General features: G+C 33.4%; 1 protein-coding gene across 1 annotated transcript; it reads left to right on the top strand.

Moving 5' to 3' along the window:
• Window positions 1-656: 656 nt before the first annotated feature.
• LOC140797019 (uncharacterized) lies at window positions 657-14,281 on the top strand. The gene is made up of 3 exons (XM_073150284.1): window positions 657-1,466; window positions 2,542-2,830; window positions 13,682-14,281. The coding sequence occupies exons 1-3, from the start codon at window positions 918-920 to the stop codon at window positions 13,699-13,701; spliced, it is 858 nt and encodes a 285-aa protein (XP_073006385.1). The 5' UTR covers window positions 657-917; the 3' UTR covers window positions 13,702-14,281.
• Window positions 14,282-26,841: the final 12,560 nt, after the last annotated feature.

The following is a 26,841-nucleotide window of genomic DNA, read 5'->3' on the forward strand; positions in this document are numbered from 1 at the left end:
TTATTATTATTTTAATAAAAAATACTTTTAATAGCGGGTTTAGAGTAACATAAATATACTGAAAGTTTCAGATTGTTTATAAAGACATTTTGAAAGTATTTCAAAGATGCCACACATTCATTCTAGGAATTATCTTTTTTTTTAATTCTGAAATATAACTTTTTTTTATAAATAATAACTAAATATCATAATAACTTTATTCTAAGATATAAATATTTTATACCATACACTAATTTAATTATTAATCTGCTTTTGATATCTATCTCATAAATCTACTTTATATTAAATCAAATAATTTATGATAATTCTATAAAAAAATAATTTCTTCACTTTATATTATATTAAAGATTATGCCGTTATTTAATATACAAGTGAACATAAAAATAATTATTTTATTTAAAAAATATATCTAATCTAAAATTAATCTCATTCCTAAACTAAACGAGGTCTAATGTTTTGGAAATGTTTACATTTAATTAGATACGCTACGCTGGCTGTGGGAAAATTAACCTAAAAATTTATAAATATTTTTACTATTGAAAATAATTTTTTTTATTAAAATAATATAAAATAAAAAAAAAGTCATTAGTAAGGTACTTACTACCATTCCTTGTCAAAACTCCCCTTTTAAGTCCAAGTGTCCTCCATCCCCGTGCAAGCCACGCCGAAGCCCATAAGACCTTCTGGCCCAAAATAAATCCTCCAACCTCCGAAATTAACGATATCTGAACTCGTCGTCACGACTCACCGAGAAAGTCCTCGTTTCCTTCTCCGCATCGCTACCTTCGTCTCCTCCGCGTTGAAAAAATCTCCTCTCCTCTCCTCCTCTTCTTTTACCTCCAAATTCCAAAACCCTAGTCATCGAATCCTCCATTTCTTCTATCTCCTCCTCCTCCTCCTCCTCTCTCGTCTATTCGATGGAGTTCTTCCAACGCGCGAAGGCCGTCCGCCTCAAGAGCCGGCACGACAAGTACCTCGTCGCCGAGGACGACGAGCACCACGTCACCCAGGACCGCAACGGATCCTCCCCGGACGCCCGGTGGTTCGTGGAGCCCGTCCCCGTCTCCGTGGCCGGTGAGGCAGCGCACTTCCTCCGCCTCCGCAGCCGCTACGGCGGCTACCTCACCGCCTCCAACGAGCCATTCCTCCTTGGGATGACCGGCCGCAAGGTCTTTCAGACTATCCCTGACCGCTTTGACTCTTCCATCGAGTGGGAGCCCATCGGTGAGGGTTTCCAGGTCAAGCTGAAAACCAGGTATGGGAACTACCTCCGCGCCAATGGCGGATTACCTCCGTGGAGGAATTCGGTCACCCACGACGTCCCCAGCCGTACCACGACGCAGGATTGGGTGCTTTGGGATGTTGAGATCATCGAGGTCGCTCCCGCGTCGTCTCCATCGCCGGCTACGAAGCCGTCTATGGTTGATTCCAGGCCAACGCGGTCATCATCGGGCCCGAATTTGGAGGTCGTTGAATTATGTTGTGATAATCTTGATTGCTTTTTCTTGAATTAGAGATGAATTGAATCTTCTCAGAACTATTTGTATTTAATTTTCTTGAAATTATTAAAAAAACTTTCGCCTTAACGCTTAGGCTCCGATTTAGATAGAATATAACTAGGCTCCGTTTAGATTCCGCCTAGGTGACTGTCTTAGCATCTAATATCATATTTTAATATGTAGATTGATTTTGAAATTCAAACTGATTGTACATGTTGATGAGTTATTGGATTCTAATAGCTTATTATAATTCTTAATAAGAATGCATTAATATATCATTTAAATTTATATGTATTAATTCTAACTTTTTCTCTAACTATTATTTCTTTTGTTTATTTTTTTTAACCTCCTTGAATTCTGGGCGCCCACCTAGGCACCCATCAAGTGTCTAGGCATTACATGATCCCTTGTCTGCCCATCTATCACCTACATTCTTTCAAAACCTTTTTTTATGTTGCTTCTATCATTTGGGTTATTATTTTTGTGTTGCTTAATGTTGGACTTTGTTTTGAGTAGCTTATTGAATCTCTGATACAGTATTTCTTATTTAGTGTTTTAGTGTGACTATTCTTATGGTATATTCTTATTGAATTATTTCCATGTGGTAATATTAATCCAACTTTTCTTGTGTTGCTTAAAGGCTATGAATTCTGTTTATGTTATTATGGATTGATCTTTCTATCAATATGAATTGATATTGGTTCTTCCTGGAATTATTGATCTTAGGTTCTTGTGCGAATATAACTTGTTATACATGTTTCAATCATGAGTTTGTTTTCTTGAATTTGAATTGATCATTCGTGTTCTCTTATTTGTGTTGGTTTAAGGTTTGAATCTTGTAGGGTGTCTTGTCTTCATCTCTTACTTGTTCTTTTGATAAATTATTCTTGATCTTTAGAGTTCTACCTTTAGAATCCAGATAGATAACATTGCACTGATCTTGCTCTAGCTGTTGTCAGTGATTTTTTTTGTTAGTTGCATTATGTTGGATTTTTTTTTTGTCAATATCTTGATAATTTTTGAACTTGTCTTGTGTTACCAGTCATCAGAATCTTTTTCTGCTCCACCACACAAGGTGGAAGGTAGGGCAATCTACTATGTTGTCGCGGATGATGATGGCAATGTAGAAGGCGGTTTTGAGGGGCACTCATTAACCTTCAATGGGACAAGCTTGGAGGAGTTGACCCACAAGTTGCAGGAGGAAACTGAGCTCAGTAATATAATCATATGCTCCCGGAACCCACTGAACAATAAGCTCTATCCTCTTCGTCTGCAGTTGCCACCCAACAATGCCACAATGCACGTTGTGGTAGTCCTGGAGTCATCGAAAGGTGAGATTCTTGGTTTCTTTAATCATGTTGTGGTTCGTGTATTCATCTTTTCTGCAAGTTTCATGAGGCACTGTTTATCATTTGCATGTCTTGCTTATTTTCTTTTGCCAACTCAAATGGAAGTTCGTTAATGTTGCTTTAGTCAAGCTTCTCTAGAATGCTAATTCATGAAGTCTCTATTCTCTTTCTCTGTTTGGGTGTGTAAGTTACACATGCTGATTCTCAACTTCATTTGCCTTTATTTCTTGTTCAATTTTACATCATCTGGCCTGAAAGGCTAGTTTCTAATCTATCAATAAAATTATTGTGATATTCTGGCACATAAGAAATCTTTCCCTCTTTGATCCCAAAAATGATGTATAACATTCTTTTCCGATCTCACTTAATCTTAAAATAAGATTTTATTTTTATGTTTAATAATTCAAATGTATAAGGATAGCTTGTGATTGTAGTACTTTCTTTCCGCATGTTGTTTATGTATTTGACAATGCAGATTACTAGTAGGAGATTTCTTTTTTGTAAGCTAATTATTACCATGTTTTTACTTTACTACCCCGTGTTTTTTTTTCTTTGCTCCTGACATTTTCTTGTAAGGTAATTAGGTAGAAATTCTACCAAAAAGCATGAAGTAAATTGAAATCTGTTTGGATATTTATTAATGGGGAATTGATATTCCAGGGCAAGGGATATTAGCATCCAATACTCACTTCAAATCAAGGGAAATTTGCATATAACATTTTGTATTTTAATGAAATTGTGGTTTACACCTACAATTTTACTATTTGCAAATCGAGCCCTATAATATAGTGAATAAGTGCAGAAAATACCTTTGGTTAGATTCGAACTAACACCGTTTGCGTAGATAAGAATATTTTATCAAATATATAATTTGTTTAAAAAAAGACTAAAATACCCGCAGTATATGTTTGGTAAGTATAATTTAGCTAATGGTATTTTCATAATTTTTCCAATATAGTTAACTTAACCTAGAGATTTGGTTAAGTTTAACTATTGGATCTTAATGGTAGGGTGTTTTTTATACATCTTTGCTAAATTATAGAGCTTGATTTGCAAATAATGAAAATATAGGATGTAAATCAAAATTTTGTTAAAATATAGGGTGTTATATGCAAATTTTCCTTAAATCAATGACAAACATACCATGCTATATCTATTTCTACTTTCCTAGTAATTATTTCTTGGGGTATTTTTGTGATTTTGAAAAATATCGCCACCAATGAAGCAGGGAGGCAACACAATATGGAGTTATGGACATTGTAGAATAAGTAAATAAGTAACTAAAATATATAGTTTATTAATAATATCTAAAGAAAAAGTTTGTAGTCTCATAGTGTAAAACACGCATACATTAAGCTATAAGAAGCATTCATGAGAATTTAGAGATAATAAGAGATTGAAAAACAATCAAAAGTGTACAAATTTTAAAAAGCCATAAGAATGATTATTACAAGCCATAAAACATGTCTGAGTAATTGAGTTCCATAAGACTGCGTTTGGTTATAGGATTAAATAAGAGGGGATAAGTCATCCCTAGGCTTATTTCAAGGGTTACTAATCTCATACTACAATTTTGATCTATTGTTTAGTTTATACAAGACTATATATGAAATAATTAAACAAAACTATATTATTATCCTCAATAAGAAAATAGTAACGTAATTTTACTATTTTAAACTATTATTGATTATTTTAACCTTAAATCATATCATTAAGTATTATTAAATTATACTATATTAATTATAAAATTTAATCACTTTCAATTCAAAATAATCAGAGTTAAAATCAAAAGTAATGCAAAATAATAGAATAAGTTATATAAACATGTTTAGTAATAAAAATATAATTTTTTTAATATAGTAATAGTTTAAAAATTATAAAATATAAAATATTAATAAGAAAAAAATGAAAATAAAATTTTTGAGTAATTAAGATTGTTAGTTTGTTATTTATATATCTAAATTTATTATTTCTTATATAAGGGCAATATAGTAATAATGTCCTTATCCCTCCACTCGGGACATATCATCTAGTCTGAATTTCTCATCTCATCTATTAATTTCATACTAAACATGAGATTATGTGGGGCTCACAGGATAACTAATTTAATCTCATTTTTATATCCCTTAGATAAATGCACCCTAAAAGGTTAAAAGTTAGTAATCTTTATAAAGTAAAGAGATAACATAAGATAGATCATTCATCTTCAGCTAATGGTGGATTCTCATTGCCTTCATCAGTATCAGCCTCCAAATTTGATTTATCAATTAAGAGATCGATAAACTCTAATACTTTTGCACCATCAAAGGAATCAATAGAATCTCTCTAGACACTTTATATGTTAGTTTCCACTTTCAAATAATCTAAAAAACTCCTTGATAGAAGATGAAGATTAGTATGCACATATACTAAATATTCAACTCTTTGTAGAGTTGTCTTATTCCTTTTCATTGAATGGATGAAAAAATAGGTGTTCTAATTCCTCTCACAATTTGAAGAAAAGCAAAGGTTGCCCAAATAACCTCAAGTGCTAAATTCTAGAGAATTAGAGCAGAAACACCATGAGCAACCTATCACATGTTTGAATCAAAATCATTTGTATCTCTTATTGAATCATAATCAACGAAAAATTTAGTTACTATGGAGAAATTGGTATATTCTTGATATATAGTTTTTCATTCTTCTACATTCAAAAATAACCTTAAATAACCTTTCGAAGTATTTATTTCTCATATTAGAAATTTCCAAATCCTTATGTGATGGTGAAAGATTTGGATCCTCTTGAATTCATAACGAACCATACTATCTATTAACATAATCATCAAATTAATAAACAATACATAGCAATGAAAGAAATAATAAGACATTAAATTATCAAAAAATGACTAGAAATTAACTTAACCTTGGATTTAAAGGATGTGCTAAGCAATATAGTGGTGCATTGCTTTTGTACCATCTATCTACTAGGATCTTGTGCACCATTGGATTAAAAATATGTTCATTGCCTTTTTATTTTCATGCATACCTATGACCTTCCTCGCCGTTGCAATCATGGTATTCTACATCTTATATATAAGTGTAAACATGATTTATCTACAACCCGTAACATATTATATATAAGCTCTATGAAGGCAAAGTATATATTCAATCTTATCCCACCAAAGATTAAAAACTTTATCCTTGACAAATTGTACTTTGATCACATCATCTTCTTAATAGCAAATTCATTTTATCACTAATTACTATTGATTGAAAACCTTTCTTGATCTTCTTGAATCTTTTCAACTAAGATTCTAAGTATTGATTTTAGGCTTGGAATCGGTCGCTTGAAAAAATGAAATCACTGAAACAAAATGAGTCTTTGCTATAGCAAACAATTTTAAGTTAACAAATTCATTAAAGATAGCCAATCTTATGAAATGTTGCATAATAAAATTTTTGATGCAAGTTACATCTTCTGTAGTCTGAATATAGCTACACTCATCAAGCACAATCTCATTTGCCTTTGGTGTTTTTTATTGTGTATATGTTCTTCAAAGTTACATTAAGAGTATGAACTGTATATGGAGTCAAAAAAATGTGAGAAAATTTTGCCTTAAGAAGCATCCCTGCTATTTTACAAGCAGGTGCATTATTTGTAACTACTTGAATATTATGAGGCCTAATTTTTTCATTGATATTAATAATCAAATTGGAAATGAAAATTATCTTTATATGCCCTTCACAATTAATAACTCTAAAGAACATAAGCCATTCTCATTTATTGTCAAAAAATTTATAAGTGGCCTCAATTTATCAATCCAATCATCACATACAATATTTACCTCTTTCTTCCCCATATGCTTCTGATATGGTTTAACAGTGTAGTTCCCAACATATTAATAGCTAGAGAGCACAAATTCAGAAATATTATTATTAGCTGCAATTGAAAGGCGCTAACTTAGTAAGGGTTCTTTGCCAAATGAAAAGGCAATTTAATTTAAATGAATATGACATCCTTGCAATCTCACAATTTAATTGACTACTAGTACCAGAGTTAAATGACTTCTCAATAGCTATCATTCTTATTGCTCTTTTTTTTTAATGCCCGTCCCATATCCAAACATACACCTCCAACTTCTAATAAGCTACTAGAAGATGTAGCTTGGATAGATTTTGGCAAAAGAATTTGTTTAGGCATCAAAAATTTTATCCTCGAGTTGGTCATATCAATAATTCTATAATTTGTTCATTGCTTACTTTTGGACAATCCCCCACTAACTTTCAACATATGAGTCTTTACTTTATAGTATAATCCTTTGTAGACTTGTGGACAATATTTATATCTAAAATTATGATTACTCCTACCTTCTTCCAATTTCTCCATCCTAGTAACATACTTTTCTAAAGGAGCATTATCATCCACAATCGTAAAATGCAATATTTTGATTAGATTATGTTCTTTCAGTATTCATTTTCTTTAATTGCAATAAAATTACATTAGTAGAGAAATATCTATTATGGCATTTTCTTCAATTAGAGGATTAACAGAGACCAAACATCACCGTATCAAATATCATAGTATCATACTAATCAATGGAGCAAAGCAATATATATATTAGTAGCATTTACTCTATTATAAATGTTTATTAGACTAAATACACCATGTATCACTCCTAATCCTAAATTAACGATACGATAACTTGGTAGATTTCCTAATACCTATAAATTAACAATTGTCACTAATATAAATTACCTAGTCTCACTATTCTAAATTAGTAAGTGCCATTGTTCTAATTTTATCTTATTTTATCTTATTTTGAATTTTCTATCATTGTGCACTTGTCGACAGTAGACCAAAAAAAAAATTTATTCATTGGAAAGCAAAGCAAAGCATTTGAACCTAATTGTTAATTAACAATATTGAGCACAAAGAAAAGAATCTTGATATATAGTAACAAGTTCATTGTCCTTCAAATTCATAGATCTTCCCAAATAGAACCATCTGAACTTATTCATTTGAGTTATATTTGGACCTTCCAAAGTATCCTAGAAGTTTCCCTTTGTTTTAATTATGGAAAAATTAAGATATGTAAAGAAAGTAGTTGATGGAGCATCATCATATCCAAGGATGCTAGTATCAATCAATCTGATATAGCTGATCTCGATACCACCCTGATCTCAACCTATTGGTTGGTTTTGGGGCCAGATTGGCTAGATGAAAGAAATTGTCCCCATATCGGATCCCTTTTGGCTGAATTGGCTGAGGCCATCCTATATGGGTTATTGAATGAGTCATAGACAGCCACATACCTTCTTCCATCTCCCTCAACATAGATGACGGGCTCCTTCAATGGATCCAGCAACACCTCTCTCTCTCTATTTGCTACAGTAACAGAGAGAATGAGAGAGGGAGTGAGAGAGTACAAGGAAGAGAGAGAGGGGGGAGTAGGAAAATGCAAGGGAGACAGAAAAGAGAGAAACCAGTAGGAAGAGAGGGGGGAGTGAGTGATTAAGAGAAGGAGAGAGTAAAAGAGTTATTTTTTCAGGTGAGTGAGAAATGGCAGGGAGTGGGAGAGAGTTAATAGGAGGAAGAATGAGTAGGAGAGATAGTGGGAAGAGAGGGAAAATGAGATTTTTTTATTTGTGTGAGAAAAAGGAAGAGAGAGATTGAGAATGTAGTTTTTTTAGTTTTTAAATTTTATATGGAAATAATTTTTATTTTTATTTATTTAATTTAATTTTCAGGATTTTTATGTATTTACATAATAATTTTGAAATTTCACATATGAAAAAACATTTGGTCTTCACTAGAAGCTGCTAATCTTATGGTGAAGGCACCAAGACCAACAAAAGGAAGACGACATGCTAGCACTCAATTAAATAGTAGCGTTGGCAGGTCACTTGGCTCCTCGGCTCACTTCAGTGGCAATTTCTCCTAAAAGCCAAGGTTCCCAGTATCGGGATCGGGATCGGTATCGGCCGTCCAGAAAAACGAGACGTATCGGCCGTTCGTATCGGATCGGACTATTTTTTAATTATATAAAATTCTAAATATTATTTAAAAATACAGAAAAATTTAGAAAAAATGACAAAAAATAAGAAAACAAAAATTACTCACATATGAAGTCTAAAAACTTAAAAAAATGTATTAACTTACTCAAAATTTAAAACTTTGTTGAATAACGAGCTGGTTCTCGTAAATTTTTATAGTCTTCATCATCATAATCACCATAAGTTTGTAAATATTGATGTCTGGGACCTGATGCTCCAAAAAGTGATTCCATCATACTAGTCATATTATATGGATTTTGTTGTATGACTTGCGTTTGAGGAGGATAATAACCAGCATTTGGATCTTGTGCCTAAGAATACTGAGGATAATAACTAGCATATGGATCTTGTGATGGCTCCAAACAATAAATACTCGATGTACCATAATCATAGGAACCAAAATGCATCTCATGACGACGTCGCTGATATGTATATATATCCTCAGTTTCTCTGTCATCACTCCTTATGCCTCCTTAACTTTCCTCAACAAATGTAGATGGAACGAACGATCTCACCACCATATGTATCATCAGGATTATGACTAGTACTAGTAGGTATACTATCTCTCGTTGCTGAATGACTCGTACCAGCCTCTGCCCTCGTCGTGGTCTCTTCCAATATTTCATCTAACCATGGGTTATCTCTGTCATCTAATAATCAGTCCTCTATTTCTCTAATCCATGGAGTCAAGGGGTCTTCTTCATCAAAAACATGATTTAAATCAATCAGTTGTTCATTTTCTACCTTTCTTCTTAAATTTCTCTCCCTCAATCTCATATTATAATGACAAAAAACTAACTTCTCTAATCTTTCCATTGTCAATCGGTTGCGTGTTTTTGTGTGGATTAAGGAAAAAGTAGTCCAATTTCTTTCACATTGTGATGAAGATACAGTTTGACTTAAAATCTTATTTGCTATTGGCGTCAAATTTGGTGCCTCCTCTCATCTATAAATAGACCACCATTCAGCTAGAGTGTTATGAGATATAGCGGTACTGAATTGCCTAGCTCTCAATCTATATCTCTCCATCTAAAATCATAAATATATTATTAGCTTATTGATTATATTGAAAGTTAAAACTTGAAACAAATAATAATAAAATTATTTAATTGAATCATAACTCACTTCTTTATCGCACAGGATTTGTTTATGAATATCGGGCTCAAGCTTGCTGATTACCTTTCTAACCCCCAACAAGACTTCACTATCATTATTGACATTTTTAGATAATTGAAATCTTAGATTAAGAAAATACCCTGTAGAAATTTAAAATTTGTAAGCATTCAAATTTTTAAATATTCATAAATAAAAGTTAATTAAAACTTAAAACTTAAAAGTATGCTTACCAACAACGTGTATATCTTTATGTAGTTGTTTGTTTTATCTAGAATCAATCATCTTCCACCACTTTCTATAACTTTGGCTCACAATTTTTTTTATTGATTCTTTAGCTATGTTCATTGCCTCATATAAGAAACCCATCTCAGACTTATCATCACTGTCTACAAGTCTTAATACTTTGACAATATGCTCAAATATTGCGGTGTCAATTGTAATATTATCCCAAAATGTATTTTCAAGAGCCATATTTTTCAAAGTTTCACCTAAAGATTTATCTTTAGGTTTTATATTCTTAATTTTCATAGACCACTCCTGTAATGTAAACATTTGCATAATATCATCCTTGTAGCGCATGATGCTCTCCAAGGCTAAAAAGTGAGTGGCAAATCTAGTGACGCCGAGTCTAATGATCTCCCTACCACCAGTCATCTGCCTGAGTAAATTAAAAACTCAACCATGGTTATATATAAAATTTGTTAATCTCTGACCTTCACATATGGCCATGTCAATTTCAGGCTCTTTTGCAATATCCTCTAACATCATATCAATACAATGTGCAGCACATGGCGTCCAATATAAATGAGGTCTTTTAATCATCAGTAAATTTCCAGCAGCTTTATAATTTGCCCCATTATCAGTAACCACTTGGACTACTCTTTTTTCACCGATTTCTTGTACCACCTCATCCATCAACTGACAAATTTAATCTGCATTTTTGAAATGAGCAGTAGCATCCACAGACTTCAAAAATATTATCACCATGCCAGACTACACTAAGAAATTAATTATATTTCTTCTGTTTTGTGTACTCCACCCATCACACATCAGTGTACAACCAAATTCATCCCAATACCGTTTAAATGTCTCAATATAAGTATGAAGTTCATCTACTTCTAAGTCAAGATATTTAGTAGTAATATCATTTGAACTAGGAGGGGGAACACCAGGCCCTACTGATTGTATAGCATCCACCATAGTGTGATAGTAAGGGCTATCAGCTACATTGAAAGGAATATGGTTGTAGAAGAAAAATTTAGAGATAGTTTTACCAATGTGTTTCTTTGCATTTTTAATTCCTTTGAGAGCTGTCTTGATTGAAGTCTGTGTACGACCTCTTTTTTTTTGAAGATATGTATCCATTGGTCCAATATTTTTAGACTCTGCTGTAACACCAGGAGTCCTATGGGTAGAACTGCTGCCCCCATATTCTCTCTCTCCTCGTATATTAACTGATCTAGATCTCTGAAAGTTACCACTAGTGCTTCTTCTTATCTCTTCCTCTTCTCTATGCATATTTTTGCTCTCTTTCATTGCCCTCCTCATCTGTCTGTCCTCCTCATCCTCCTCACTTTGCTCACTGCTATCATCATCAATGTGTACAGGATTATGCATCAATTCTTCATGAATCATTGACTCTCTTTGTTGTGCAGATTGTTTATCTTTCTTTTTGCCAATTAAATGAGCCAACATCTGCTTTCTAACTTCCAAAGACACTTGAGTGCAAGCTGCTACATTTCCTTGTCTTCCAGCTAAATGTTCTTTCAAACGGCTGACACCACCACTCATTTCCTTTCCACACCAGTTGCATTTAATGCACCTTTTATTTTGCCCAATAGTGCTGCAATGTTGCTACCCAATGTCGGTATCATATGACTTCTCTTTTGGAGCTATTGATATTTTAGCTCTGCAATTAAAAAACATAAATAAAAATTAAAATATAATATAATCTCTGCTTGCAAAGAAGAAGCAGAGAAGTCTCTCTTGCAAAGATTGCTTCTGAGGCTGGTCTTCTTTGCAGCTCACAAAGAAGAAGATGCTTGCTGCTGCGGCGGAAGACTCTGCAGCAGCGGGTGCGGAGTGCGGCACAATGGAAAAAAAAAAAACTACCGAAGGTCGCCGGAGATCGAGGTTGTCGGAGAACGTCGCCGGAGGTCGAGATCACCGGAGAGATGGAGATCTACTCACTATTCAGTCACCGGTGAGAAAGAGAGTAAGAGATCTGTGAGAAAGAGAGAAAGAAAGAAAAGAGAGAAAGAGAGGAAAAGAGAGAAAGAGAGAGAGAGAGAGAGAAAAGGGAGAGAGGCAGGAGGGGGGTGGGGGGTGGGGACATCAATTATTGATGTCCCCGGGTCGGATCCGACCCGTTCCCACCCATTTCGGTCGGGATTGGCCGACCGAAACGGAGCGGGTTTCGGCCGAAACGGCCGAAACCAGTCAGGATCGGCCGAAACTGGGAACCTTGCTAAAAGCTACAATTAGAATAGGAAGTTTTAGGGAATTGAAATGTAAAATCCGCGTCTGGAATTGTAGATTGAAATAGATTGCTTTTCGAGTAGTTTTCACATCTAGGGTTGTCCCTCTCTCTAGGCCTTCAGCGGTCCATTTTCTTTATTGTTTATAAATCTCCAATCAAGACAAATTGGGCTAAAAATAGTCTTGATACTGATTGTCGATATGGCTGGTATATGTCGTTTTTTCAGTTGGTCGATTTCATTCCCGATCTCGATATTTGGAACTCTGATCATATCTGATGTAATATCTAATACGATATTGATAGATTAGAAGCATGGATGGCCGTGCTGGCGGCATACCGGCACATGGCACGAGGAGTGCTGCACGGCTCCCCTCCTAATAGCTTCACCGCTCACCGTCAACCTCGTCGTCGAGTTACCTATCACCGATCGCCGTCGAGTTACCCATCACTGATCGCCGTCGCTTCGTTGGATGCCCTATCCCGAAGGAGAATAGATTGAGATAGAGAGAGAGTGGGTGGGGGGGGGGTTAAAACTTAAGTTGAGGATCCGGAGTCTTCTCTCTCGGGATAGGGCATCTGACGAAGCGACAGCAAGGTGAGTAGCGGGCGGTGAGCGGCGATCGACGAGCGATGGTGACTACAAAGGTGAAAGTGAGTATCCCTTACCTTTTTTTTTTCCTCTTATGGCACATGTCGAGCTGTGTCAGCCGGTGGTCAGCATGGTCCATACCTGTGGCATGGCCATCGTTGTTTAGAATTATCTGTGCTTAGCAGGTATCATACATTTATCAAAACCATGAAAACTCATGTTATTGGCATGAGCAACAAAACGACTTATATTGGTTCATTAGACAACCGATAATTAGCAAGCTGAGTTCTGCAGACTGGAATTACTACATGCAACTTTTCTTCATTAAACACATGTTTGCAGATCTACCTTTTCTTTCATTGCTACTTTTCTTGTTTGCAATAATTTGATATTTCTTCTATATTTTGGATGTTATTTTTCCACTGCTCGAGTTAACATGACAGTTTCATTCTTTTCACATAACTCTGGTAACTTATTATTTTTACCACAATAATATATTGCATCTTGTAATTAGTTAGACATTTTTCAGTGAGGATCACCTCTTTTCTGCTCTGTTTGGAAACTGCATTCTGGTGTTCATTTGGATTTCTAACTTCATCTTTTTATGAATTTTCAGTGGCAAAATCTTTCCAGTAGCCATCTGGTTCACAGAATAAGATGACAACCTGAACTTGTACATTGCATGGTATTCACTTGGTCAATGCATTGTTCCATTGCTTTCACCTAGATATTACACCAGCAATTCTGTTGAGCTGCTGTGATTCTTTGTCCCTTTTACTGGATATCTGTTTTAAAGCTAGTAGAGGTTTGGCAAGTTGGCAGCCACAAATCTTGTTGATAGAAGACCCAGACTATTTTGTTAATTTTGACAATATTTTTGGAGCTCATTCGAGATGTAGTCTTGCCCGAGAGACCTAAGCAAGTATATCTCTTGAGATAGTCTTGCCAGAGAGACCTAAGCAAGTATATCTCTTGAGAGGATTAGCTGTATTTAGATGTACTGCTCTCTAGTCTTCTTTCTTGACGTTGCCTTGAATATGTTGCTTGGTCGTGCTCTGTGGATGGGATATTGGAAGAACTTGGAAAGTGACCCAAGCTTTACAAAGTGAAACTTTTGAGAACATTGTGATGGAACTGTGAGTGAGAACTTCCTATGCCGTACTTATGTCTGGTGCTTTTCTGATACGATGAATGAATGTCTGTTTGCTCCTTGTAAGTATCTCCTATGATGAATACCTTTGCTTTTAGTCCGTTGGCTTTATCCTATATCAATGTTTTTTTTGTCTCTTGTGTGAGTTTGCTTTTCTTTCCAATTGAAGGTTAAATTAAAATTTAAAAGTAAAACTATATTTTACTTCCCTGTGGTTAGGTTTAAAGTTCACGGTACTCTATCCCAAACCATATAGTTTTATTTGTGTTACTTTGCCTCCTTAAAGTTATATTTCAATAAAAAAAAATTTTCATATTTGATTAATCTGCATGTCAAATTTAAAGATATTCATTAGATATAAAGTTATATAGGATTTGATAAGTTTTCCAATACATTTAAAATAATATCAATTGGATATTAGATGACATATTATATATATCGTTATCATCTGAGATTTAATTGTTATTATTTTATGTGTTAAAAGTATATATAATATAATTTTTTACAATTTACTTTTAATGAGTTTCTATCTACGGTATCACCAAATATGATGGGAAAAAAGTAGTGGTTTTAATGTGGATATAAACATGAGGGGTTAAAGTTATTTTAAGCCTAACCACTGGTGTAAAATATAATTTTCTCAATTTTAAAAACTTCACATACTTTATCAAGAAGCTTCATTTAATAGTCAAATGGAAAATTATAACCAGATCTGAAGGAACAGTAGGAGACCAAACGAGAAGTTTTCTTGTCTATTCTGTTTCAGCATTGAATGCACTAGTGGAGCTAGAGGAACTCTTTCATGGCTTTGTGCTCAAGGTAAATTAAACTTATCCAGATTATTTAGTTGGATTTTGGACCGGTGTTGGTTGATGTTTCAGTTCTTTCATTCACTGTTTTTCACATTGGTTGTTACTCTGAATACCTCTTGTAGTTCTTTGAGTTTTTCCCCTCCCATCCTTTTCTTTATGGTTTTGGGCTTTACTTTAACGTACAAAATGTGTTGAGTCTGCCTGGCTCTGTGTTACAAATCGGATCTGGCCTGATTTGAACGTAAGAAAATTATGAAAATTTGGGTGGTAGTAGCCTCGTGAGTTAGGATTCTAATAGCTCTAGTTTACCTAAATTGGATGTTGGGATGAAAAATTAAAAATAAAATAGTGGAGATAAATCAGAAGAGGGTAGAACGGTAAATATTCGATGCTGTGGCGGTCGTTGGAGGGTGGTGGTGGACGGTCACAGGATAGGGTGGCTGCTAGAGGAAGGTGATGGCTAAAGTTTGAAAGATCTAAAAAAGACGAAAATAATAATTTAGCTAAACTTAAATTCATCCCATTCAATCTCATTCAATGATTATTATCAATATATGTCCACTTCTATTTATACGAGTAAAAATTCTTAGCGGATTGGATTCACATGCGGATTATCCGATTTATTTGAAATTCAAATAATAAGATAGCTAACTAATTGTTTCTTATCTTTCTCAAATTAATCCTTCGTTTCGTCACATATAGACAATCTTTCTCAAATTAATCCTTCGTTTCGTCACAGGATAGATTCCGAGAAAATCGTGAATATCAAAGGTTAGCAATCTTATCCCGCTAATTTGATATTATTATGATGTCTATAGAATATTCTGTGAATATTTTCTCGAAACTGTATAGAGTTGGATTTAGCTAATTAAATAAAATCATAACCTAACTAAACCAAATAAGTAAATAAAATAATTAGACCGAATCCATTGAGCCTAATCTCTCCGTAATGTAATCCGATCTAACCCGATACGCATCACTCTGTCATATACTGAGTGGACTGCCGAGTAAGGTTTTATTGCCTAGCATGTGAACAATCAAATGTAGCTTACAAGCTCCACCAAATGTGGCCTTTTTGTGTGGCTCTCCTTTTCATTTCCCTTTCTTTTCTTGATGCGAGAAAGTGTGGGAGTTCCTAGGGTTAGGGGAACAAGTGGAACTCTTTTTTTTTATTATCTAAATTAAAAAAAAATGCAATTTGGCCAATCGCAATATCAAACATGAGATTCGATGTCAATTAGGAGGCGGAATCCAATTGTGAAACCCACAACCACATGGAGGCCATCTATTTAGAATAATCGAATCTCGAGATACAACTAAATAGAGTTAATTACATCTAGACCCCTAGACTATTAGCACATTTTCAAATAGACCCTTATATCTAACTTTTGTGATATTAATATTTTTTTTTCACCCCTTTTTACTATCTAATATCTCTAGTATTTAATAGAAAACATTAACCAATTATCTTACCATTTAATCCATAAAAAGACAATGATGCAGTTAATTAAGAGTAACATATGCAAAACATAGTAAGAGTGTTCTTATCCTTTTTATGGTTAAGTGAATCAAAATTTAACAGGCAGTTGATTTTTATGAATATCGATGCAAAAATAAGAATTTTTAGCGGTATTTATATAAAAATAAACTACTCTAAAGGGTATCCACGTAAATAAAAGATTTTAGAAGGATATATATGAAGAAAAAAAAATCTTATACCTCATTCTCCATCTTCTTCTCTCCCTCTCTCTCTCTCTCTCATTATAAACTTTTTAATACTACCATTCATAATTTAGAAGACATTATTTCAATCAACTATCATTTTAATCTTTATCTCTCCCTCATAAGCTTTATAATAAAATATCTCCTAAACCCACTTTTCTTTCTAGTTTAAGAACCATATTTTATGTCAAACCATGAATTATGATTAACACCACTAACCAAGTTTACAACCAATTTATCATAAACACATTTAGGGCATCATACTCAAGATTAATAAGTGAGAAGTATGCAGTGCTGCGGACCCTTCAAGTAATTTTAGCGATCAAAATAGATGTTAATATTTGATAACTATGTGTTCGAAAAAAAAAAAAGAGTATTAAATAAATTTAACTACATTTAGAAAGTAAAATAGTAAATTTAGCGGTCCAAAATAAAATAAAATAAAGCATTTTAAACTATAACTGTTATAGAAAAATAAGTAATAAAGAGAAAAATAATCGTTTTAGCGATTAAAATGGATGTTAATATTGAATAACCTTATTCTAAGAAGTATTAGACGAGAAAACCAATTTTAAAAGGAAAAATAGTAATTTTACTGGTTAAAATGGGTGTTAATATTAGATGACAAAACTAAGTTTAAAGGGTAAAATAGTAATTTTAGCAAGTAAAACATGTAGGTAACCTCATTTATAGGGAAAAAGGAGTATTAAATGAGAGAAAAAAAAACCAGTTTAGAGGACAAAAGAGTAGTTTTACCATTTAAAACAGGTATTAAAAAATATTGGGTAAATAATAATTTTAGCATATAAAACTGACGTTAATATTAGGTATTTTAAATAATATTATGTTAAGTGTACTACATCCATCCACTAAGGACATTTTAGTTGATTAATTTAAAAACTATTCCCCTTTAATTTGAAATTCTTCTAAGTATAATTATTATACTATTATACTAGTTTATACCCTAAATCGGTATAAACTTTCTCATACAAGTAAACGAAATGAGCATAACTATACTAGTTTTAAATTTATTCCATAACCAATCTACCTAAAAAATTAATCTTCTTCTCAAATGTGAACTGGATTTTTATTCTTCTATTGTTCTAAGTTGACATCAAACTGAGACAAGAAACAACTTTTGAGCTAGCTAATGTGGTATTTATTCTAAATCCAAAAAGAAATCACAAAATCTAGACATGGAACAATATCAAATTGATTCCAAACCTCTGTCGCATCAAAACATTTGTTGATTAACAAATTAAAAGGGAGAAATATATGACTTGGATTTAGATGTGAAAACTGAGTATGATAATATTCTAGCTGTTTATCTGAATTTTGTGGGATATAGATTGAATTTTATTTTTATTCATCTTTGTATATGAATTTGTATTCGGATACAGATACGGGTTTTATAATTTATCTAAAGTTATGTTCATTTATTTGCATGATTTCTTTTTTAATTGAATCTAGAAAAAAAATATATATATATATATAATTTACACCCATATAGTTATGCCAAAATATAAAAATGTAGATTAGCTACTTAAACATTCATTTATGTCATTTAATCCTTTTTATGTTACTATTACTAATTATAAATAATAATTTCTCAATTCTTTTAATTTTTTCCTTAGACTTCTTTCCTCGCAATCTTTCTCAGCTAATACAAACGGCAAAATGATCGAAAAGAAAATTAAAGATTTTAATAAAAAATTACTTTCGCCAATAATTTTGGACAAAAAATAAATAAATAAAACAAAATAAGCATTAGACATATTGCCCTAATTAAATGGGACAAATAAATGGGACAAATAAAGTTCAAATATTAGACATATTGCCCTAATTAAGATCAGAATGAAGTAAAAAAAGAGTAGTACAAAATGAATTATTCTCTCCTATCCTTGTCTATTTCAAATAAGTTCACAATCTCCTTCACATATGTATTCAGATATAAAAGAGAAAAGAAAAAAGAAAGATGGATAAAGTTATGAATGAGCTCACTTTGCCACCGCCCTATCCAATCTAAAGAAAACTTTTTCGATATTTGATGGTATTGTGGTATAGATAGATACTCTTATTCTCCTTTCAAAACCCGAATAACTTTTATCCGAGGAAACACTCACGAACACGTCATAGCTCTTATTCTTGTCGGTCTCCTTTATCTCGATGCTTTCCTTCCTTCTTTTTATTTGGTTGCAACTCTCCTTATATATATAAATTAATCACCTACTATAATAATGAGAATCTCTCTCTCTCTATATCTCTCTCTCCCCCCTTCATTAATCTTGTAGCTACTCTCTTACTTGAAGCCACATATAGAACACCAAAAGTTTACAAGATGAATGATCCCAAGTATCCTTATGGATACCCTCCTCAAGGTATATATATTTATATATGTAACTCCATCTACTTAGATTTCAAACATTTGATTTTTTTTTTAATTCTTCCTATTTTTTTAGGTTTTTTAGTTTATTTTTTTTCTCTATTTCTAATTGTAAAATTTTATAGGGTATTATCAAGGAAACTACCAAGGCCCTCCGGTGATGGCACCACCACAATATGCGGCTCCTCCACCGAGATCAGAGCCTAGTTTTCTCGAAGGATGGTTTACATTCTACTCCTTTTCTTATTTTCCTTTCTTTAATCTTACTAATATAAAAGTAAAGAGCGAGAATTCAATGCGAGTCACTTAAGAAGCACCGTTGGATATCTGACTTATTCAATCACCCTCAAAAAATTAATGTACATGATCATCTCATTTAAACGGGCACGATTGGAGTAGTCAGATGTGCACTATCAATGTGTTGGCACATATCGAACGGTGCTGCGAGGGCCAACCCACACGATGTTGAGCCACACCGAATTCTAATATAGATTATAAAATTCAAGTAAAGAAAAGATAGTAACTTGTTATTATTTTTCTTTTGCAGCCTTGCAGCTCTATGCTGCTGCTTCCTTATAGATGAGTGCTGCTGCGATCCATCAATTGTGCTTATGTGAATGAATTGAATGCCTTCAGATGTGCATCAGTTAGGGCTAATGTTTTAACCTTTCTGACAACCCTTTATTAATGGAAATAAGATGAGAGCTGATATGTAAGTAAACAGTCATAATATGTGATTTGCTTCTCTCCTTTTTCTCTTAATATATCATTTTGGTGCTTGCAATGTGATTCCATCTCATCTTACACATTTATCTTGGTGGGTCTTTGGTTGTCTTAATTGAATCCAAGTGTTCATTTAAAACTTTTTTTTTTCTTTTTGGAATAATTATACCAGTATTCCCTATATAAATTTCCAGTGAGTGACAATGATCAATTTTAGGTGTTCTAAGAACAACATATGTTATACTTGTTTGAAAGAAAGAAAGAAAGAAAGAAAGAAAGAGAGAATATTTGGGTTAAAGTGCATTAGAAAAATAAATTGCAATTCAAATTCTAGGTGTAATTAATCTTAATATTTTAGCCTTGATAACAGTAAATAATAGCAATAAAAGTACACACATACTGTCCTTGGATTCCATCTTTACTCTCCTGGCAGAAGCTTTGATAGATCTTCAATGTTGCATTACTAGCAGTATGAAGATGAGCCAATTTGTTTGCAGTGCAATTCTCTTTAATAGTTTCATAAGAAGAACAAATTAATCAATCACATAAAATACATACAACAAGCAAAAATACTTTCATAAAAAATTCTCTTCATAATATAATATTACATATTATATAAGAAAATAGAAGTTTATATGTGCAATTTATAAACTCATCAACAGTTATAAAAGTTTAAGTTGTTGTAGGACAATAATTTTATGTTTTTATTATTTCTAATACCATTTTTGGATTCGAGCCATTATAATCGACCCAAGAAGTAGAGTTGACTTAAATAGATGAGTTTGATAATATTATTCATACTTAGGGTACATGTATTATTATACCATGTAAACTCGTAAACTTATTACTTAAATTAATGGCGGGCCATTTTTTTGGTGATCAAATCTCTTTTATTGTATTATATGTTGTTAACGGAGCTTTTAGGAAAATAATACTTGTATAAAATCTCTTTTAACAAAAATCTTTTACAAGTAAATTTGAGGAGTTTCTTTTATTTAAACTTTTCTTTTTCATCGAAGAAATGGGGATCCGACCGCAATTAGATTTTAGTAGAAGAATTAAAAGTTACATTAAAAGAACAAAAGTGTGAAAATTTCTAACAATTAGTCCCTCCTCCTTTCTAAACTCCCAATTAGAGAGTAGTTTTTCTTCCCTCTCCAAATTAACCACCAAATAATAGGAAAAATAAAATCTAAAGGAATTAATTCTTATAGTTCATATGAACATGGATCTTCCTCCAAGAATCCCCCACAAAGGCAGCACTTAGGGATCCACATGCAAATCAATATTGTATCTTTTTGTGCAAAGCTTTTGGTTGGATGATAATTAAACAAAGATTTTTAAACCTTATATTAAGCAATCACAATGATCCGGCACAAGAACTATGTCTTGGAACCAACAACCAATGCCTATCTTAATCTCAAAGGCTTGCAAACCAAGAGTGCTCATGTGATCTTAAGAAGCTTAGCTTAGATATTATTGTTATTTATTAAGATACTAATCATTCTATTGTATATGCCAAAGTCTATATTAGAGAAGTCCAGCCAAGATTTGGGATTAATTTGAACCCAATCTCACTTAAATATCTTTCACCTTAGAGGGTTATATTAGCTTCCAACTTTCTCTTGTGAAGTCAGATTGAACTTCACTCTAAGATAAGGATAGATATAAAGATTTGGTGGTAAAAGTGTGACTGAAATTTAAGGGAAAATGAACATTAATTAACTCAAATGTGTTTTGGCTTAATTGCATGATACTATTAGATGATTAAATAAGCTTTTCGACGTATTTAAAATAATAAATGTGTACTTTTGTTATATATTTGTCATCTAAAATTTGATAGGTATTATTTTAAATGTGTTAGAAAATTTATCAAATTCTCTATGATTTTATCCAATTCAACTTGTTATTTGATCAAATATGACGAAATATATTTTAATCCAAACCATAGAGTTTTAAGTACTTAAGTTGAAATTAAGAGAAGATTTCATATATTGAGCTAAACCATAGGTGAATAAAATACAATTAATCCTTAAATTTTTATTTATGAGTAGTAGATGACTGTTACCTTATATATGAATGCCATAATATCCAGTTACAATTGCCAACTTTATCATCTATATATATATATATATATATATATATAGAGAGAGAGAGAGAGAGAGAGAGAGAGAGAGAGAGTTGTCATTATCCAATCCATTAACTTTCAATCTCATCCCTAAACTAGCCCAAGTTTATTTGATCTCCAATTGGAGATCACTTCAATCTTTTTTGCCTTTTACTTTTCTTATGGTATATATCATGTAAAGTATTACTACTCTGACTTCCCAAGATGGAGAGAATAATTCCCACTTCCCAATATCCTCCATCTACTTTCCATTTTCTTCTTTGGCATTTTTTTTTTTTTTTTGGGTGCATGTAAGGTGCTCTACTTTCTTGACATTACGAAAAGTGACAACCACTATTGCAAAAAGTCACTACTTTGCTTTAGATATTATCTTTGTAAAATGGAAAAGAAATAAGGGAGATCAAGGTTACCCATTTATGCAAAATTTGCAATAATTGCAGATATGTCTTATGCATGACTTCTTTTTAGAAAAATAAAGACTCTTAATAATTTGGTTTCATCTAAATTACCTGATGTCAAGAATGTGATACCACTTCTTATCGAGATATTGATAGTAGATATAGTTTTATTAAGTATTTTATCCAAATCTAAATTCATGTATTTTCATATTATTAGTAGTTGATTTTATTCTAGAAAAACTGTCGATAATTTTTATTTAGATTTAGAGTTTTTTACGTAAAATCGTTTGAGTTTTTTTTCATCTTTATTCCTAGTTATTTGTCTATATTTGTGTTTCCGTAATAGACCATTATCTCTTAGATTAGGTTTAGCCTAAGATTTTCAATTTAAAGTATTTTATCCAAATCTAGCTGCACGAATTCGATATATTTAAATAGTTATAATTTTATTTTCACCATTTAAACTATTTTGTTTTTGTACACAATAACTCCTTGAACTATCAGAAATGACCCACTTGACCTATTTCGTTAAAGTTTCGTTACATATTTCTGTCAATAAATTGTCATGTGATATCACGTGATAACAATATGATGAAGATACCCCTTGTAAGCATGTGTAAGCCATGTGCAACTAAGAGAAATTTTTATGATGATGAAAATACCCTTTTATATCGCCCCTCTTCCTCTCCTCTAACACCGCCATTAGCTTCTCCACCCAAACCACCACTGTCCACACCTCCTCCTACACGGCCACCGCCAGCTCCACCAGCACCATCGTTGTCGCTACTAAATCCTCCTCCTTATCCAACCCCTCTTGACAAGGGAGGCGAGGCTAATGGTGATAGATCCAATGATGATTAGTGGCATTGTTGGAGGGGTTGTCCAAGAGATGAGTGGCATTATGGATCGCGACGAGGGTGGCGATGAGGATGGAGGAGACGACAAGATATAAACAGGGGCAATTTTCAACAACGAGGCAAATGGGGGTGCCGGAGAGCTCGCAAGAGTCGTTAGGGAGTAAGAGATAGGGATCAGACGAGACTCCTCTTCACCTTGTCCTCCATCCTCGCCATCGGCCACTAGATCACCTCTTACACCCCGCCCCATCTTGACCTCCTCCGATGCCTCTAGCTTCAGCTTCTCCTCTTCCGACGGCAGTGATCCACCGTGCCCCCGCTAAAGCGGGTCCTGGTTAGGATATGATCCAATCTGCACCTTCCTATGCCCATCTCCATGTCCCCACCTAATGGAACCACGAAGAAGAAGAAGAAGGAGAAGAAGAAGAAGAAGAAGAAGAAGGAGACGAAGACCCAATTGATCCACCCAACTTCACAACCTCAGAAAGGGGCGCACCCCCTCCTCGTTGTCCACGTTAGCACTGCTCACATGCCTCCTCAAGGCTCGCTCCATCAGCCTTAATGAGGCCCACAACTCCAAGCTCAACAAGCTCATGCACGATTATCAGACCCCCCACCTTCGCCGTCCTCATCCACTGCTAGGCTGTGGCCAGTCACCCTATGTCATGCGTCATCCCGGGATTACAGTAGAGGGCAATAAAGGAATTTTTAAAAATTTAAAAATATTTAATATTAGTTAAGCTACTTAATTATCTCGTCATTATAAGTGGATGGCTAATTTGGTTAATTCATCAATTCTGTCAACGACATCATGGGAATGAGTTATTTCTAATAATTTAGAGAGTTAGTGCGTATCCAAAAAAAAAAAAAAAAACTCAAGGGTTCAGTGTGGAAATGAGTGATAGTTTTAGGGGGTGAAAAGAAAATTATCCTATTTAAATATTAGAGACAAACTATATAACAAGATTGAAATATACTCCTTTTTCTTCTCTTTTTTGAATGCATAAGTGATAAAATTATGATTCTAAAATGTGATTCATATCTATCCATTAACCTCTATTAAAGTTGCACTATCCAATCCATACAAGATGTGCACTAATTTAATCTTAGATTGAAACATCTCATTCTCTATTGCTCTGACTTGTAGATGGAGCAAAAAAGTCTCAGCTGTCAATCAGTTTCCATCATCTACATCTACCTTTATTCTATAGTATATATATTTCTTCTATGTAAGGTCCGAATATATTGACTTTATAGTTCTCTTGCCCACCTACGGCGCTATTAATAGCTCTTCCACTAGAGCCACTAAATTAATCAAATCAAATCGCTTCATAGAATATTTTAGGATTGCCGAATCATCTGCCATGAAACTATTTATCTCCTAATTTAAGTGAAATGAATTTGAAGTGAATTTTAGAACCCATCTATTAGGTGAGGGGTTTAACTAAACTAAAAAAATTATAAAAATATCCTCGACCAAATCATATTAAGGGCATTTAATTATTTTAGGAATAAGGGTATTTTACTCAGTTTAGAAATAGAATATCTTTACTTAACAGAATATTTTCATGATGTTTATATAAATCTAACATAGAGTGCTTTCTACGTATATTCACAAAATTATAGGACTCAATTTATAAATAATAAAAATATAAGGTATAGAGTGAGAATTATACGATGCGTTTATTAGCCTACATTAAATGTAATATGTTCGAAATTTTTTGAAATACATTAGAAAATCATGAAATGCAGTTTATTTGGGCAAATTAGATATCTCTAACGGAATGAAAATGTTACAAAAATTAGTATATATCAAAAGATTATTATATATAATCTACTTGGCCGGATTTAATATCTCTAAGTGTTGTGTGGTTTTACTGAATTTAGGAGTTAGGAATACATCTTCTAGCGAGTGTTTATTTGATCTATCTCGTAGTTAAATTAATGTAATATGTGAATGTTGATAGCAAATGTAGGGAGCATGATTCGTAAAAAAATTCCATAGTACATTGTAGTAGATAGCATGTTTCGTAAGAAAATAAGCTCATTTTCTAGTGATCCACACTTGAATCAGTGTAATACATGAATTTAGCTAGCATAATCCTAAAATAATTACAAAATTGAAACATTCTTAACCTGCCTCGTGCCTCCTATATGAGGTTCATGTGGAGGCCGAGAGGGCTAGCAACATTTGATCAACACCCAATAAGACCAAATAATAGAAACAATAGAAGGGCACGCGAGTCGTGAATTGTCCCTTTGATCTCTAATTTAAATACCCCAAATGTATTGGCTCTCGTTTGATTGCTTAGGATCCACATACTAGGGCCTCGAGCATGAGCTTACCCTATAATAATATAATATAATTTTATAGCTTCTTATCCCAATAGGAGAAGTGTCGAGTATTATTGAGATGTAGAGACTGCACTTTTTATGTGGTGCATTTGTACTAGTGACATTATATAGCATAATAAATATAATAAAAAAATAATTTATTTTTCATCCTTTGAACCATCACCATTTTTCATAATGACTCCTTGAGTTTATTTTTGGTACACAAATGACCTCCAAATTATCAAAAATACCTCACATCACCCATTCTATTAAGTTTTTATCAAAAGTTTCATCCATAAATTACTATGTGATAATCATGTGACAAAAAGTATGACATAATTATCCCTCATATGCATATGCAAGTCACATGCAACTCAAGAGAGAATTTAATGTTGACCAAAATGGAGGGACAATTTGGTATATTCTTGATTCCATCTATGTTAAAAGGGATAAAATATTTTTGATAGCTCAGAGGTCATTGCGTATCCATAAAAGTTTATGTGATTATTGTGAAAAATGGTGGTAGTTTAAGGGGTGAAAAGATATTCATCATCATAGAGTAATATATGTTATCATACCTCAACATGCTAATAGAGATAAACAAAAATCATGGTAAAGACAATCATAATGCTAAATCAATATGTGCAACTACGAATGTTAGGGCTACCATGTCATATGTAAATTATTCTAATATACAACCTAGCACATCATATCAATCAATAACAACAAAGGTAGATAGTCTATTTGTTTGAAATCACTAATTTTTTTTCTAGTGAAGAGAATGTTCCACTCTAATCTCAATCTATTTTAGGGCATGCACTTTTTTTAAAGAGATCCGTGGTAAAGTATAATCACTACTAACCTTTCAATATTTAAAATGAAAATAGATACGAGCTATCTACGAGAGCCTTGGGCTCAGGCTTGACCAAGCCAGCCTAGCGCGCATTAGCTCGGGCTGGTTAAACTCAACCCGCCTAGCCTAGCTAGCTTGGGCAGCCAACCTAACTCGAGACGAGTTGAGCTTAACCAGCCCGGGCCATACTGCTCAGACTCGAGCTTGCCTGACCTCATCCTCTTCCCTATCTCACTTGCACAGTAGTAAGTGGGAAGGGAAATACTCGCCGACGACCCCTCGTTGGGCAACTAACAAGGTTAAGAGAGGATTAGGGGTTGCTACGTAAGGATCTAAGCCAAAGCGGGGCTCTAAGGCAAGGAAGAAGAGAGAGGAGGCCGAGATGCTTTGATTCTTAGGAAAGGAGAAGTAGCGTA

The sequence above is a fragment of the Typha latifolia genome, chromosome 10 (assembly GCF_019914945.1).
Source record: "Typha latifolia isolate L0001 chromosome 10, TyphaL0001v2, whole genome shotgun sequence".
In the NCBI taxonomy this organism is placed as follows: Eukaryota; Viridiplantae; Streptophyta; class Magnoliopsida; order Poales; family Typhaceae; genus Typha; species Typha latifolia.

What these genes read in the sequence shown, in the direction of transcription:
- LOC140797019 (XM_073150284.1), top strand. Translation starts at nt 918, where the DNA reads ATGGAGTTCTTCCAACGCGCGAAGGCCGTCCGCCTCAAGAGCCGGCAC. An exon ending in CATCGGGCCCGAATTTGGAG is followed by an intron (nt 1,467 to 2,541) that starts GTCGTTGAATTA and finishes TTGTGTTACCAG; the next exon opens with TCATCAGAATCTTTTTCTGC. An exon ending in AGTCCTGGAGTCATCGAAAG is followed by an intron (nt 2,831 to 13,681) that starts GTGAGATTCTTG and finishes ATGAATTTTCAG; the next exon opens with TGGCAAAATCTTTCCAGTAG.